Source organism: Pseudophryne corroboree, chromosome 9 (genome assembly GCF_028390025.1).
Source record: "Pseudophryne corroboree isolate aPseCor3 chromosome 9, aPseCor3.hap2, whole genome shotgun sequence".
NCBI lineage: Eukaryota > Metazoa > Chordata > Amphibia > Anura > Myobatrachidae > Pseudophryne > Pseudophryne corroboree.
This window is the reverse complement of record NC_086452.1, coordinates 61,360,010-61,372,761: the sequence shown is the minus strand read 5'-3', so window position 1 is coordinate 61,372,761 and position 12,752 is coordinate 61,360,010. Positions and strand designations below refer to the sequence as shown.

The following is a 12,752-nucleotide window of genomic DNA, read 5'->3' as shown; positions in this document are numbered from 1 at the left end:
TAATGGATGGCCACCTTAAGTCCTGGGCTGCACACAGTGGGTTTTTGCAGCTCAGCGTACACATGCGATCGCACACTTGCACGGCGAATTTACACTCCCGTCCATCCCCCGTGGAGGCGGCGACTATCTGATCGCAGGACAGCAAAGTTAGCAGCCCTGCAATCAGGTCTAAATCACCCCTATTGTTTGATAATGCCAGACCGGTGAACTGCTACCTTACACTGTCCACTAGGGGTGCTCTGTAACTGCACAATTTATATTAGCTGCCCACACAAGCAGTACTGAGTATGGTTCAGAGAATAGAGGTGGGTTAGATGTTTGTTCTTTTTTTTTTTTTTCTTTCTTCCAACACATGAAAATAAAATAAACAATTGTGATCCACAATTTATTCATAAAAAAGCACTGAAATTTTCAACACAATTCATATAAAATGGTTTCAGCAATACATAAATAGGGTTAATTTTCTTATTAATATTAACAAACATTAAGAGGTTGCACAATATAACAAAAGAGCATAGAAATTAAACTGGTAGAAACGAGCAGTGAGATACGTCTGTGGCAGGGAATACTGAGGGGGGAGTGCGCGCTTACTTTGGGATGTGTAGAAGCGATACAAAAAGACAGACGCGTGTTAGCAGTCAGCGACAATCCACTATCGCCCCGCGCAAGGTCTTGCCGGTTCAAAACCCGACACAAACCCAAAAAATATATATATATAGCTCTATATATGTAGAGGGGGAAAGTGATTGACAGGTAGCATTAGGCTAATGACGAGGGTGAAAATAAATAAAGGAGGGGACAGAAATTGGTGCGAGGGAGAGTTCACAGGACGTTGTTCATTTTGGGCTCATCCCCCCTGCTACACCGCGTTTATTGCTAAACCTCACAGTCTTTCTCAATTCGCAGCGCTGGCTATAACGTGGAACCCACCAGCACAAACAGTCACTCTAAAGACCTATTTCTCCTAAATCTGAAACTTTAGTGGAACCATAACGTTTGGGGTTATAGGGTTTGCAAAATATTGTCAGGGACAGTTTCACAGAACTTTATTGCAATATCCACTTTGCAACGGCTTGTTCCAACTGTTCATGTGAATGGTGGAGGGGGGGGGGGGGTTATGAATGAGCTCAGATTCTTGGCACAGTCTCAATACGTTCGCATATTACTAGGGGCGGGGAGCCCCCCTATTATAGCCAAACCTCATTGCACACTACTGTATATGATCCCAAAAACCAGCTCCCTCCTCCCACCTGAGAAAGCACTTAAAGCACCACCCGAGCCAAAGCATTCAAGTATACCGTCGCCCTGCGCAGAAGGACAGAACCATCATAAATAATTAGTACTTTACATTTCGTAATCCACATATATTATCATATTTACAGGTAGATAAATGCTTTGTGTAAAGTGTTCCCTGAGTTTGGATTGCAGTCTGTTCAGCGATGAGGCGGGAGACACTTCTCATCAAGGGCAGATAAGGAAACGTTCAAGCAATATATAAATATCTGCACCCCTTACATTGTAGCGCCAGCTTCCAAAAGTTTATTTTTGGACTATTTAATGAGCTGGAATGGATCTCAAACCTATGTTCTAGACTAGTATATATGGAGCTGTGAGGTGTAACAGTTGCTGTGAGAGCCAGCCTGAGGGGAGGGGGAGAGGAACAATAGTACAAGTCTTGTTGTGTATAGTAAACCTGGATTTAAATGTCACTGGCTCGAAGCGTTAACTGAGTAAAATGTATGTGTAATAGGCCAAGTTACAGTGAAATATCAGTGCCCAGTGAGCAAGCCTGCCCCTAGTGGTCATTACAATGCACTGCATTCATACTGGCAACTTCTAAACACAAGTGCTGTGCTGCTTTTCACTTTATTCAGCATACAAATGACTAAATGCCTGGATACACAGTTATGCTGTATTATCTCATTAATAAAAGAAACATTCTTGGTAGGTGTACTAGTGTCTCCTACAGTCCCTGAAGCACATTCGAACCCGTGATCTAACTGAACGGAATTTAATCAAGATATCAAATGTTATCTTTAGCTTGGTTCTGTTCCTTAATTCCAGAATTTGGTCATTTAAAGAGGGTTTGTGCAATTTTCAGATCATGTTTTGTAAACCTGTAGTGCATTGTGGGAAAGCTACAGTCTATGCTGTATGGCCCCAGACTGGTAGAACACGCTGGGTCTTTTACTCGCTTAAGCCTACTGCACACTGCAGTATCTAACTTCATGTTGGCTCATTAATAGGAGGACTTAGGAATGCCAGTAATGATTACAACTGCAAAAAGTGGTCATTTGACAGCAAATCAGCCATTCTAAGGTGTTTTATTTCCCGTATGCAAAAAGTAGCATCTCCACTAATTATATAAAGATATATAGAGGCTTTGGGGAACATTTTCTAATCTACGAGAGAGACATTACAGCAGTACGGTGTTGCTTTTGTGTAAGCGGTGTTACACATTCTCTGGCTGGGAAATAGACTAGTGATGCAGAATCAGAAGCATTTGGATCCCTGCGGATCTGGCCGCATTATTGCTTCAAAGCACCTGGGAATGACAAGAATTTTGCAGGCAGAGACCCCCTGCAGAATGTTGTTCTATGTGCACTGCAGCACCACCTGGTGGAGAGATCTAGCACTTCTCACGTCCAGACAATGCAAAACAGAACTTGTTCACCCTACCGACAAGGTGATACAAGGTCAGCTAGGAGATGCTGCGTGTGCACGCCTAACAATAAGACAGGAGAAAACTGGGGGTACTTCACGCCTCCCTTTCCACTCTAACTGGTTTAATGCATGAAAGGAAGGTGGTATATTTTGACACTGTGCATCCTGTGAGAAACAATGAAATGTTTGTCAGGTGTGATGAAAGGTTCCTGCTGACAGTCCAGGATTTGGCCCTAAGGTATTAGGGCCTGGATATACAAGGAAGCAGACAGCAGCGCGCTCAGACATGGTGTTAGAAACAGGAGTTGGCCTGAAGGTCAGCCAAATCGCTCCCTCACCAACATCATCAGCTTTTTCTTGCCTTTATAGATCTGCTTCAAATTGTCTATAAATTGGGCAAACTGCAGTAAACCGTCCTGCCCGAGTAGAAAGGTCTCCCTGGCTTTGCTAAGGAACTCTATGAACTCGCCGTAGTGCCGGGGGCTGATGTGTGTGAGGCGTGAATGGGTGGTGTTAATGTAGGCGCCAACGGCTGCGTCTAGCAGTTGGCGCAGAGGCGGTTTGTCTGTTGACATCAGTTTACCGGAGTTCCGCCTGCCAGGGATTCCAGCCAATCCTGGAGCCGTGAGCGTGCATCGTCTAAGGATGTCTGACAATACAGTAGCACAGTGCACACTTTTCACCACCAGAGGCACTAACGCTGCCAATTCATTTTTACCAAGAGAATGGCTGAGAGAGCAAGCCCATAGGACATCATTAATGGCATGGTGCGTGTCCTGGTTGTACGCCAGGTTGAGGTGGCTCATTGCTAGCGAGCAGAGTTTGAAAGCCCGTAGTGGATAGCCTCGGTGCTCCATGTAGCGGGCGATTGTGAAGAGCTGAGAATAGGTCATGCCCCCTGAAGCAGCATCCACTGCTATTTGATAGGCCGTCTCAAAAGCAGTGTGGTCTTTTTCACATAAGGTAAGAGCCGACAGGGCGCAGTTCTGGGGGTCCTTCATGGCGCACTGCAAGGCCAAGGTCCGTGCACAGCTGGCCAGCTCCTCCCGCTGTGCGTAATCCAGGTTGAGTCGCAATACGGTGCTGTGAGACGTGGCTGCGGCAGCTACGATGCTGGTGGCTTCTGTAGGGGTGAAGAGCGTGTACCAGCTCTGCAGGATGCTTACAAGGGCACGGACACCTGGCGGGGTAAAGATGGGAGTGCTTCATTAAATACATACATAGATCTGTAAGTAATGGATCTGTGGCACCAATCAGAGGATTACTGGAGATGACTAGAACAGACAGAGGAGCCCCACCTTGCTGAAGCCCAGCTGTAAGACATATTCTGGGCCCTTGAACATTCACTGACTATCCAATTATTAACTACTAATACCGCTTTTAGACCAAAGCCGAGTCTTCCACCTTGCTTTTTCCCAGGTTACTGAAAACAGGTTGGACCTGGATCTTAACTCCTATACCCCCTTCACACTGCACCTGGGTTATTTCCAGGTCAATCCCTTTCACACTGAACCCATGTCTGCCCTGCATGTCACTGTAGGCACTCCCTTCAGGCGGGCCTACAGATACACAGCCAATCAGCAGCTTTGAAAGGTATCCTGGGTCGCACCACTGACATCAGACTGTTTGGTTCTAAATCGGAGTGGGAGAAGGGACCTTCTGACGTCACTAAGGGAGGAGACACGTCAGCAGGGGGAGGAGCTACGGCCGCACAGGGTACCCAAAAAGTACCCTCGCAGGCTTGCTCCGCTCGCCACCTGATTACTAAAGGTAATAGTTGGTGGCGTGGATAGTAGAGGAACTATCACGCTGGCCTAGCCCCTCCCCCTTTTGTCGTGCCTCCTCCCCCTTACGTAAAAGGTCCCTTAGATCACCTGAATCTAGCATCTACCATCACAGGCTACCAGGCTTGGTCCTAGGTATAACCCTTGTAGCAACCAGGGTCAAGGCCCGAGCAATTTGGACCCGGGTAAACCCCCTCACATAAAGACAGGACCTGGATTGCATCGGCAATATCCCAGAATTTTCGCCCAGTGTGCAAGAGGTATTTTTTCCCCCCCATTAGATTTTGTACAACTATTGTATGTGTATATAAGAGGCTGCTGTAATAGTTCTCACCCTGAATGGAGCAGACAGAGAAGCTGACAACATCCACAAACAGGAGGCCCCCCTTAAAGCAGCAGGCAAGGATTCTCAACAGTTCCGGGTCACCCAAACGGATTGTGGTGATTCATATAACATTGTTTCACGCTGAACTACTAAACTTTTCCATATCGATGGCTAATATCACTGCAAGGAGGAAAATGCAGCTGTGACACCTACCAACTTCCGTAGCGCACGTGACCAGCCACCGAACCATCTCCCTGCGCCGCCAGTTCAGGGTGCTCAGCGTCATTCGCATGACCTAGAAGTAGCAGGAGGAAGGAGTAAGTCAGAAAGGAAAGGATTAGGCATTTGTTGAACGACTAATCAGATTCAATATTATATGAGCCACTTCTCACCTGCAGTCCAAGCTCCAGGGCTACATTGAGAAGAGTGGTGTCAGAGCTGTTGTCTGCTGGGGTGGCGATCTTAAAAGCATCCTGCGCCAGCTTAAATATCAGTGATGAGGAATGGATGTTCCGCTGTATGGCTTCCAGCACGGTGCGGAGTCGCAGCATGTCACCTGTGCGGAGCAGAGGAAAAATAGGATTTTGGTACTTACCAGGTAAATCCTTTTCTTTAAATCCATAGGGGGCACTGGAGTACTCTTGGGATATGGATGGCTTCCGCAGGAACAAGGTACTGAATATTTAAATTTAGAACTCTCCTCCCCTCCATATCCCAGAGTACCTCAGTGTTTTTTACTGAGCCGAACAGGAGCTATAGAGAGGTTGACAATGGAGAATTACATATAACATAACGGACAACAATAACGTTGACACATAACGTGACTGACAACTAAACAGTTGGCACTATAACCGATAGAACTTGAAACATTGAACCAGTCGGTGAGAATGTGTTACCATAAGATCCACTGAACGTACCACAAACCAGGTAAAACTGCTCTGGGTGGGCGTCCAGTGCCCCCTATGGATTCAAAGAAAAGGATTTACCTGGTAAGTACCAAAATCCTATTTTCTTTTTCATCCACTAGGGGTCACTGGAGTACTCTTGGGACGTACCAAAGCTTCCCCCGTGGGCGGGAGAGCAGGTTGGCACCTGTAACACTAGGCAGCCAAAGCTAGATGCTGATGCCGCAAACGTATCAAACTTGTAAAAGCGCACAAACGTGTGCACTGATGACCATGTAGCCGCACGGCAAAGCTGCGTCGTAGAAGCCCCACGAACAGCTGCCCACAAAGTTCCCACAGAACGTGCGGAATGAGCTGTTACTGATGTAGGCGGCTGTAACCTAGCATGAAGGTAAGCTTGACGTATGGTCAGTTTAATCCATCTGGATAAGGTCTGCTTAGCAGCTGGCCAACCCATCTTGGCAGCATCATAGAGAACAAACAACGTATCCGTCTTACGAACTGTAGACGTTCGGGATACATAAACGCGTAATGCACGTACCACATCTAAAGTTCCAGAATCTTCTGTTAACACAGGAACTACTATTGGTTGATTGATGTGAAAAGATGACACTACCTTTGGTAAGAAAGCGGGATTCGTCCGAAGTTCCGCTCTGTCATCATGAAACACCAAATACGGAGGCTTGCATGACAAGGACCCCAAATCTGAAACACGCCTTGCCGAAGCTAAGGCTAGCAGAAAAATTGTTTTCCAAGTGAGAAACTTAATATCCACTTGTTGTAAGGGTTCAAAATATGAAGACTGTAAGAAATCTAAAACCAGATTCAAGTCCCATGGCGCTGTAGGTGGAATGAATGGAGGCTGTACTCTGAGGACACCTTGCAGAAAGGTGTGTATACAGACGGCAATAGAGCCAATCGTCTTTGAAAATAAATTGACAAAGCAGATACCTGCACCTTTAGCGTAGATAAACGTAGTCCTCCATCTAACCCCATCTGTAGAAATAACAAAAGACGGGATAACTTGAAAGATGATGTCGGAAACTTCCGATCTTCACACCAACCTATATAGGCACGCCAAATTCTGTAATAATCGGCTGCCGTAACTGGTTTCCTAGCATGTAACATGGTTGGTATAACCGATTCTGGAATGCCCTCTCTTCTTAGGAGGGCGGTCTCAACAGCCACCCCGTCAAACGCAGTCGCGGTAAATCGGGGTAAAGGAACGGACCCGGTTGTAACAGGTCTGGACGAAGTGGGAGTGGCCAAGGATCGTCTGCGATTAGTCCGCAGAGATCCGAGAACCAAGCTCTCCGAGGCCAATGAGGCGCCACTAGGATGACTGTGGCGGACTCTCTTTTGATCCGTTTTAGCAACAGAGGGAGCAGCGGAAACGGTGGAAACAGATACACGAGGCTGTACGGCCACGCGATTGCGAGAGCATCCACCGCCACTGCCTTTGGATCTCGCGTTCTGGACACATACTGGGGCGTTTGGTGATTGTGGCGAGATCCACTTGAGGGTAACCCCACCTTTGGACCAACATGTGAAACACTTCAGGATTTAATGCCCATTCTCCTGGATGAAAATCCCGACGGCTGAGATAATCCGCCTCCCAGTTGTCCACTCCCGGAATGAACACTGCCGACAATATCACTTGGTGATGCTCGGCCCAATTGAAGATTCGAGCTACTTCCCGCATTGCCATGCGGCTTCTCGTTCCTCCTTGTTGGTTGATGTACTCGAACCGCCGTTGCGTTGTCTGACTGCACCTGGACAGTCTGAGACCGAAGCATGTGCACTGCTTGTCGTAGCGCATTGTAAATAGCCCAGAGTTCCAGGACATTTATAGACAGCAATCTTTCGTGATCCGCCCAGAGACCCTGGAGCTGACAATTTTGAACTACAGCTCCCCAACCTCTGAGACTCGTGTCCGTCGTTAGAATTATCCAATTCCAGGCGCCGAACCGTTTCCCTGCGGTTAGATTGTGTACTTTGAGCCACCAGAGTAGAGATACCCTGGCTCGTGGCGACAACCTCACCCTGTGGTGAATCTGCAGATGCGAGCCCGACCACTGTGCAAGCACATCCAGTTGAAAAGGACGTGAGTGAAATCTTCCGAACTGAAGCGCTTTGAAAGCCGCCACCATTGTGCCTAAGAGGCAAATGCACAAATGTACCGAGGTTGTGCGTGGCTTGAGCACGAATTGTACCAGATGACGAATAATCTGTACTTTCTGTTATAGTAGGTAAATTTTCTGATTTACCGTATCGAGAATCATACCTAGGAATTGAAGTCGTTGAGACGGAATCAGATGTGATTTCTTGAAGTTGACAATCCAACCGTGCTGAACTAGTACATCGTACGTTAGCAAAGCATGTTGGAGGAGCATCTGTTGAGACGGAGCTTTGATGAGCAGATCGTCTAAGTACGGAACTATTGTCACTCCTGAGAGGGATCTGAGATGAGCTATTATCACAGACATCACTTTGGTGAATACCCGAGGCGCTGACGAGAGGCCAAACGGTAGAGCTTGAAACTGGTAATGCAGTGGTTCCCAAACTGTGTGCCGTGGCACCCTGGGGTGCCGCGGGACACTTGCAGGGGTGCCTCGGGTTGGTGGTCCAGAACCAATTCAAAATATTTATTATCCATGTAATAGGAAAAACTAGTACTTGAGGCTGCCAGTCATAAAATATGTGTACAAACAGAACAAATCTTGTCCCTCACCACATAACTAAACCTAAGTATGACATATAAACATAATTTACTTAATTTCATATTTTTTATAAATTTCCCAATTAGAAACTTTTGGACTAGGGGTGCCGTGATAAAAATTCTGATACTCTAGGGCGCCGTGATTCAAAAAAGTTTGGGAACCACTGTGGTAATGGTTCTGCCGTATTGCAAACCGCAAGAACCTCTGATGAGGTGGCCAAATCGGAATGTGTAAGTACGCATCCTTGAGATCCAGCGCAATCAGGAATTCCTGTGGCTCTAAACCTGCAATTACTGACCGCAGAGATTCCATCTTGAATCTGTAGTAAGTGACGTACTGATTGAGGCCCTTCAAGTTCAATATTGGCCTGACCGAGCCATCCGGCTTTGGTACCACAAACAGACTGGAATAATAACCCTGACCTTGTTGGTGTACAGGGACCGGAATCAAAACTGCTGACTCCAGCAGAGACTGAATGGCTATTTGCAGAACCGCTCTCTTGTCGTCCGACACAAGCAGTCCTGTCTTGAAAAACCGCAGTGGCGGGAGACAGTCGAACTCTATTTTGTAACCTTTTAACACTAAATTGCGGATCCACCCATCTGTGGACGTCTGGAACCACGCCAAATGGAACGTCTGAAGGCGTGCTCCCACAATTGGAGATCCAAGATGGGCTGGGAGTCCGTCATGCCACTGGCTTGTCGGTGACCTTAGCGTCTTGACGACTGGCGTTGGTTTGTTGGAAACCACGCCCTCGACCTAGTCTACCGGGTTGGCTGGTCCTCTACCACGGCCTTGAAAAGGGCTGAGGCCGAAAGGATTTGAACGCCGGGCCCGAGTATTTCCGTCTAGGTACCGTTGGAGGCAATGGTAAGAAAACAGACTTTCCTCCCGTGGCTTCAGAAATCCATTTGTCCAATTCAGGACCAAACAACTTCTCGCCACCGTAAGGTAACGCCTCTATACCTCTTTTGACCTCCGCCTCCGCTTGCCAAGAGAGCAGCCAAAGTGCTCGTCGTGCTGTAACTAGTGACGATGAAAGGCGAGAAGTGAGCTGACAGACGTCAGTAGAAGCTGTACATAGATAATCAGCAGCTTCCCAGATTTGATCAGCGAGAAGTATAAGGTGATAGTCACGTAGGGCAGACTTGTGTTCTGTTATCCATACCATTAGCGCCTTAGTTACCCAAATGCCAACCAACCCAGGTCTAAGCAACACACCTGCTGCTATATACATGGACTTTAGCATAGCTTCTAATTTACGGTCTGAAGGGTCTTTAAGCGTAGTAGCCGTTGGTACTGGTATGGTTAATTTCTTTGTAAGTTTAGACACAGACGAATCCACCAATGGCGGATTCTCCCATGTAGCTGTCACAGACTCTGGAAACGGGTAACTAGACTTAAATCTGCGAGGTATAGAAAACCGTTTATCCGGATTCTTTCGTGTTTCTAGTAACATCTTATTAAGAGATTCCGAAACAGGAAAACACATCGGAGTCCTCTGTCGTTTAGCAAAGACAACTTCATAATTTGTCAGAGGCTCCTCAGTTTCTGTAAACTTCAGAGACTGACGCACCGCTCTGATGAGATTATCAATACCCGGGCTGTCAACATCGTCACTATCTGACTGCTGGTCTACTTCGCCCTCCTCACCGTCATCTTGCGCAATGAGGTCTGGCATAGAATCGTCAGAATGCAACTAGCAGAAACTGGTAAATCAAAAGACAAATTAAATTTATCCCTACTACCCAAAATGGACTTGGACTTTCGGCAAGGCTGAGACACCTCCGGTAGTTCTAGCGGTCTCACCCTAGACTCAGATCTTGCCGCTTCCCGCTCCTGTCGAGCGGCGGCCAATTCTGATTGCAATCCAGCCATGACATCCGCTAGCATAGCCCATGGCGGGACCGGGGATGAAACCGGCTTTGAAACCGAAGCCGAAATTGTATTCGTAGCTGAATCCACAAAACATACTGTACATGTGGTAGATCCATCCGGTAACACACTCTTACAGACATGGCAGGGAAACTGCTTTTTTGTTTTAGCTGGTGCCTTACTCATTATGCAGACAGACAATACAATAGACAAAGACAGACAACTTGCACGACTCAGTAAAATAGTACTAAGGTGTCTCTATATATATATATATATATATATATATATATATATATATCTGGCCAAGTGCAGTGCACGTGGCCAGTACTATATGAAATCTGATCCCAAATTCCCACTAACACCCCTGCGCCTTTCGGTGGAGTAGAGATGTAGTACAGGAACGTTCTGGAATCACAACAGGAAGAAACAGGAAGCATGGTTAAAATGGCCACCATGCCATGCTTACAGTCCTGGTCACAGTGCAGGGTATATTCCTATAACCTGTAACTATTGCAGCAAACCCGTTAATATAGGCTTAACAGCCTATGTCATTAATGCTGTCACCCCTTATGCAGCCCTCCGCTAATGTCATGCATCCTTCCCCCACTTCTGCTCCCTCCCCTGTGGCCCGGGTACCGCTGTCTGAGCGGGAGGTACCGGGGAGCTGGCATCCAGCAGTCCGAGATCGGGTGCAGGGAGCCGGGGAGCGCTGTAGTGGAGAGCGGTCCTACAGCGGCGGCCGGCGGGTTTGAGCGGCGGGCAGTGGGTCGTAGCGGCGGAGGAGTGCGGCGCTGATCACAGCGGTTGCCGGAGCGGCTGGGGTGGGCGACCTGTAAGGAGAGGCGGGTGCGGGCGCTGGTACATCTCCCCCACACAGCGGGGCGGCAGCGTGCGCTGACCGCCCCGTCCCCCCCAGCATACCTGACTCCAGTAGCGATGGCTGTGACGGGGCTTCTATCTGTAAGCTCCGTCCAGCTGTAGCAGCAGTCAGTGAGTGAGCTGCGTGTGGCTGTGAGGGTGCTCTTTGTGAGGACCGACACGCCATGCGCTGCCTCCTTGCAGCGGCACTATCCCGGACCCACGTTTTTACAGAAACTGGGAAGGGATGTGCTGTTTGTAAAAAAGTAAAAATGAAAAGCAAAAATCAAAACTAAAAATATTCAAAAGAAGTGTGGATAAGCTCCACACAAGCCTTGTTGCTACTATGAGCACAGAAAAAACACTGAGGTACTCTGGGATATGGAGGGGAGGAGAGTTCTAAATTTAAATATTCAGTGCCTTGTTCCTGCGGAAGCCGTCCATATCCCAAGGGTACTCCAGTGACCCCTTTTGGATGAAAAATAAATACAGGTTCTTGGACTCTTTTTTTTCACTGGTTGGCGAAGGGAGAGGGCTGATCTAAGTTAATTTAGAAATTTTGGGGTACGACACCTATATATATATGAACAAATCCGGCACTCCACAGGGAAGCTGGAACCTCCACAGTTAACTTGACTTGGGTGCCCTCCTGGGGTATAGCAACCCCCTATGTATAGACCAGAAAAAACGAGGCGGCACTCCAAGATTTGAAATCAGGAACATTTTAGTGCACACTAGCTTGTGTGCACTAAAATTTTCCTGATTTCAAATCTTGGAGTGCCGCCTCGTTTTTCTGGTCTCTCTCTCTCTCTATAATATATATATATATATATATATATATATATACTGTATATGTATTACCCGGGTGTGCCCAGGATATATTTGGCTATAGGTGGATGTAGGAGAATATACAGCCTTAGAATCAGAGGTTAGCCGCTGTGTATTGTTTATGGATCATAGTATGGTAGAGCTGGGAGTTATACTGTAGTGCCAGACACTACCGATGGCTGCAGTTACCATGTCCTCACCTTTGGCAGCGGTCAGCATGGTAGATGCCAGCTCACACTGCTGTGACTCCAAGTGCCCCAGAGTGAACCAACGAGGATACCGACTGGGCACCACAGACACAATGTGATGAGGGTGGGATATATCCCCGGACGGGATGCTACTCTCCAACACCGGAAGCCTTAGATAGGAGACAGAGCAAAGTTACAGATGAGTTAGATGGATACGTAGAAGAAAGAAGCAGGTGCACACTCTAAGCACTAAGAATACTGATAAAACAGTTGTCAGAAACTCTACATCTTAACATGGAGTATAAATGTGGTTCTTAGTAGATGTTTGGCCAAGAATGTTTACCCATCTACCACGTCAAGGTGAACCCCAGCAGATGGGTCCCTAATATAAGCACATTATATTACTTTACCCAGGACTTACCTATAATAGTGCCCATTCTAATACAGACAGCAGTGCAGGGTTATGTACTAACTAAAATCACCTAAGGGTAATGACAACTACACCATGTAGGCAAAACTGATTGGACACTGACAAAGAGATGAACGAGATTTTATTGACGTCAGTACTTTGTAGGCCCACCACGTGCAGTGATTACTGCAGACAC

At 47.2% G+C, this 12,752-nt stretch overlaps 1 protein-coding gene across 1 annotated transcript in view; it reads right to left on the bottom strand.

Annotated features, from left to right (window-relative positions):
* Window positions 1-371: 371 nt before the first annotated feature.
* Window positions 372-12,752, bottom strand: part of ZSWIM5 (zinc finger SWIM-type containing 5) — a 93,761-nt gene continuing 81,380 nt past the window's right edge. The window contains exons 11-14 of the mRNA XM_063939431.1: window positions 12,160-12,317; window positions 5,166-5,329; window positions 4,987-5,068; window positions 372-3,844 (exon numbers count right to left, since the gene is read on the bottom strand). Of these exons, the coding sequence (XP_063795501.1) occupies window positions 2,982-3,844; window positions 4,987-5,068; window positions 5,166-5,329; window positions 12,160-12,317 (1,267 nt within the window). The 3' untranslated portion in view covers window positions 372-2,981. The remainder of the gene's footprint in view (window positions 3,845-4,986; window positions 5,069-5,165; window positions 5,330-12,159; window positions 12,318-12,752) is intronic.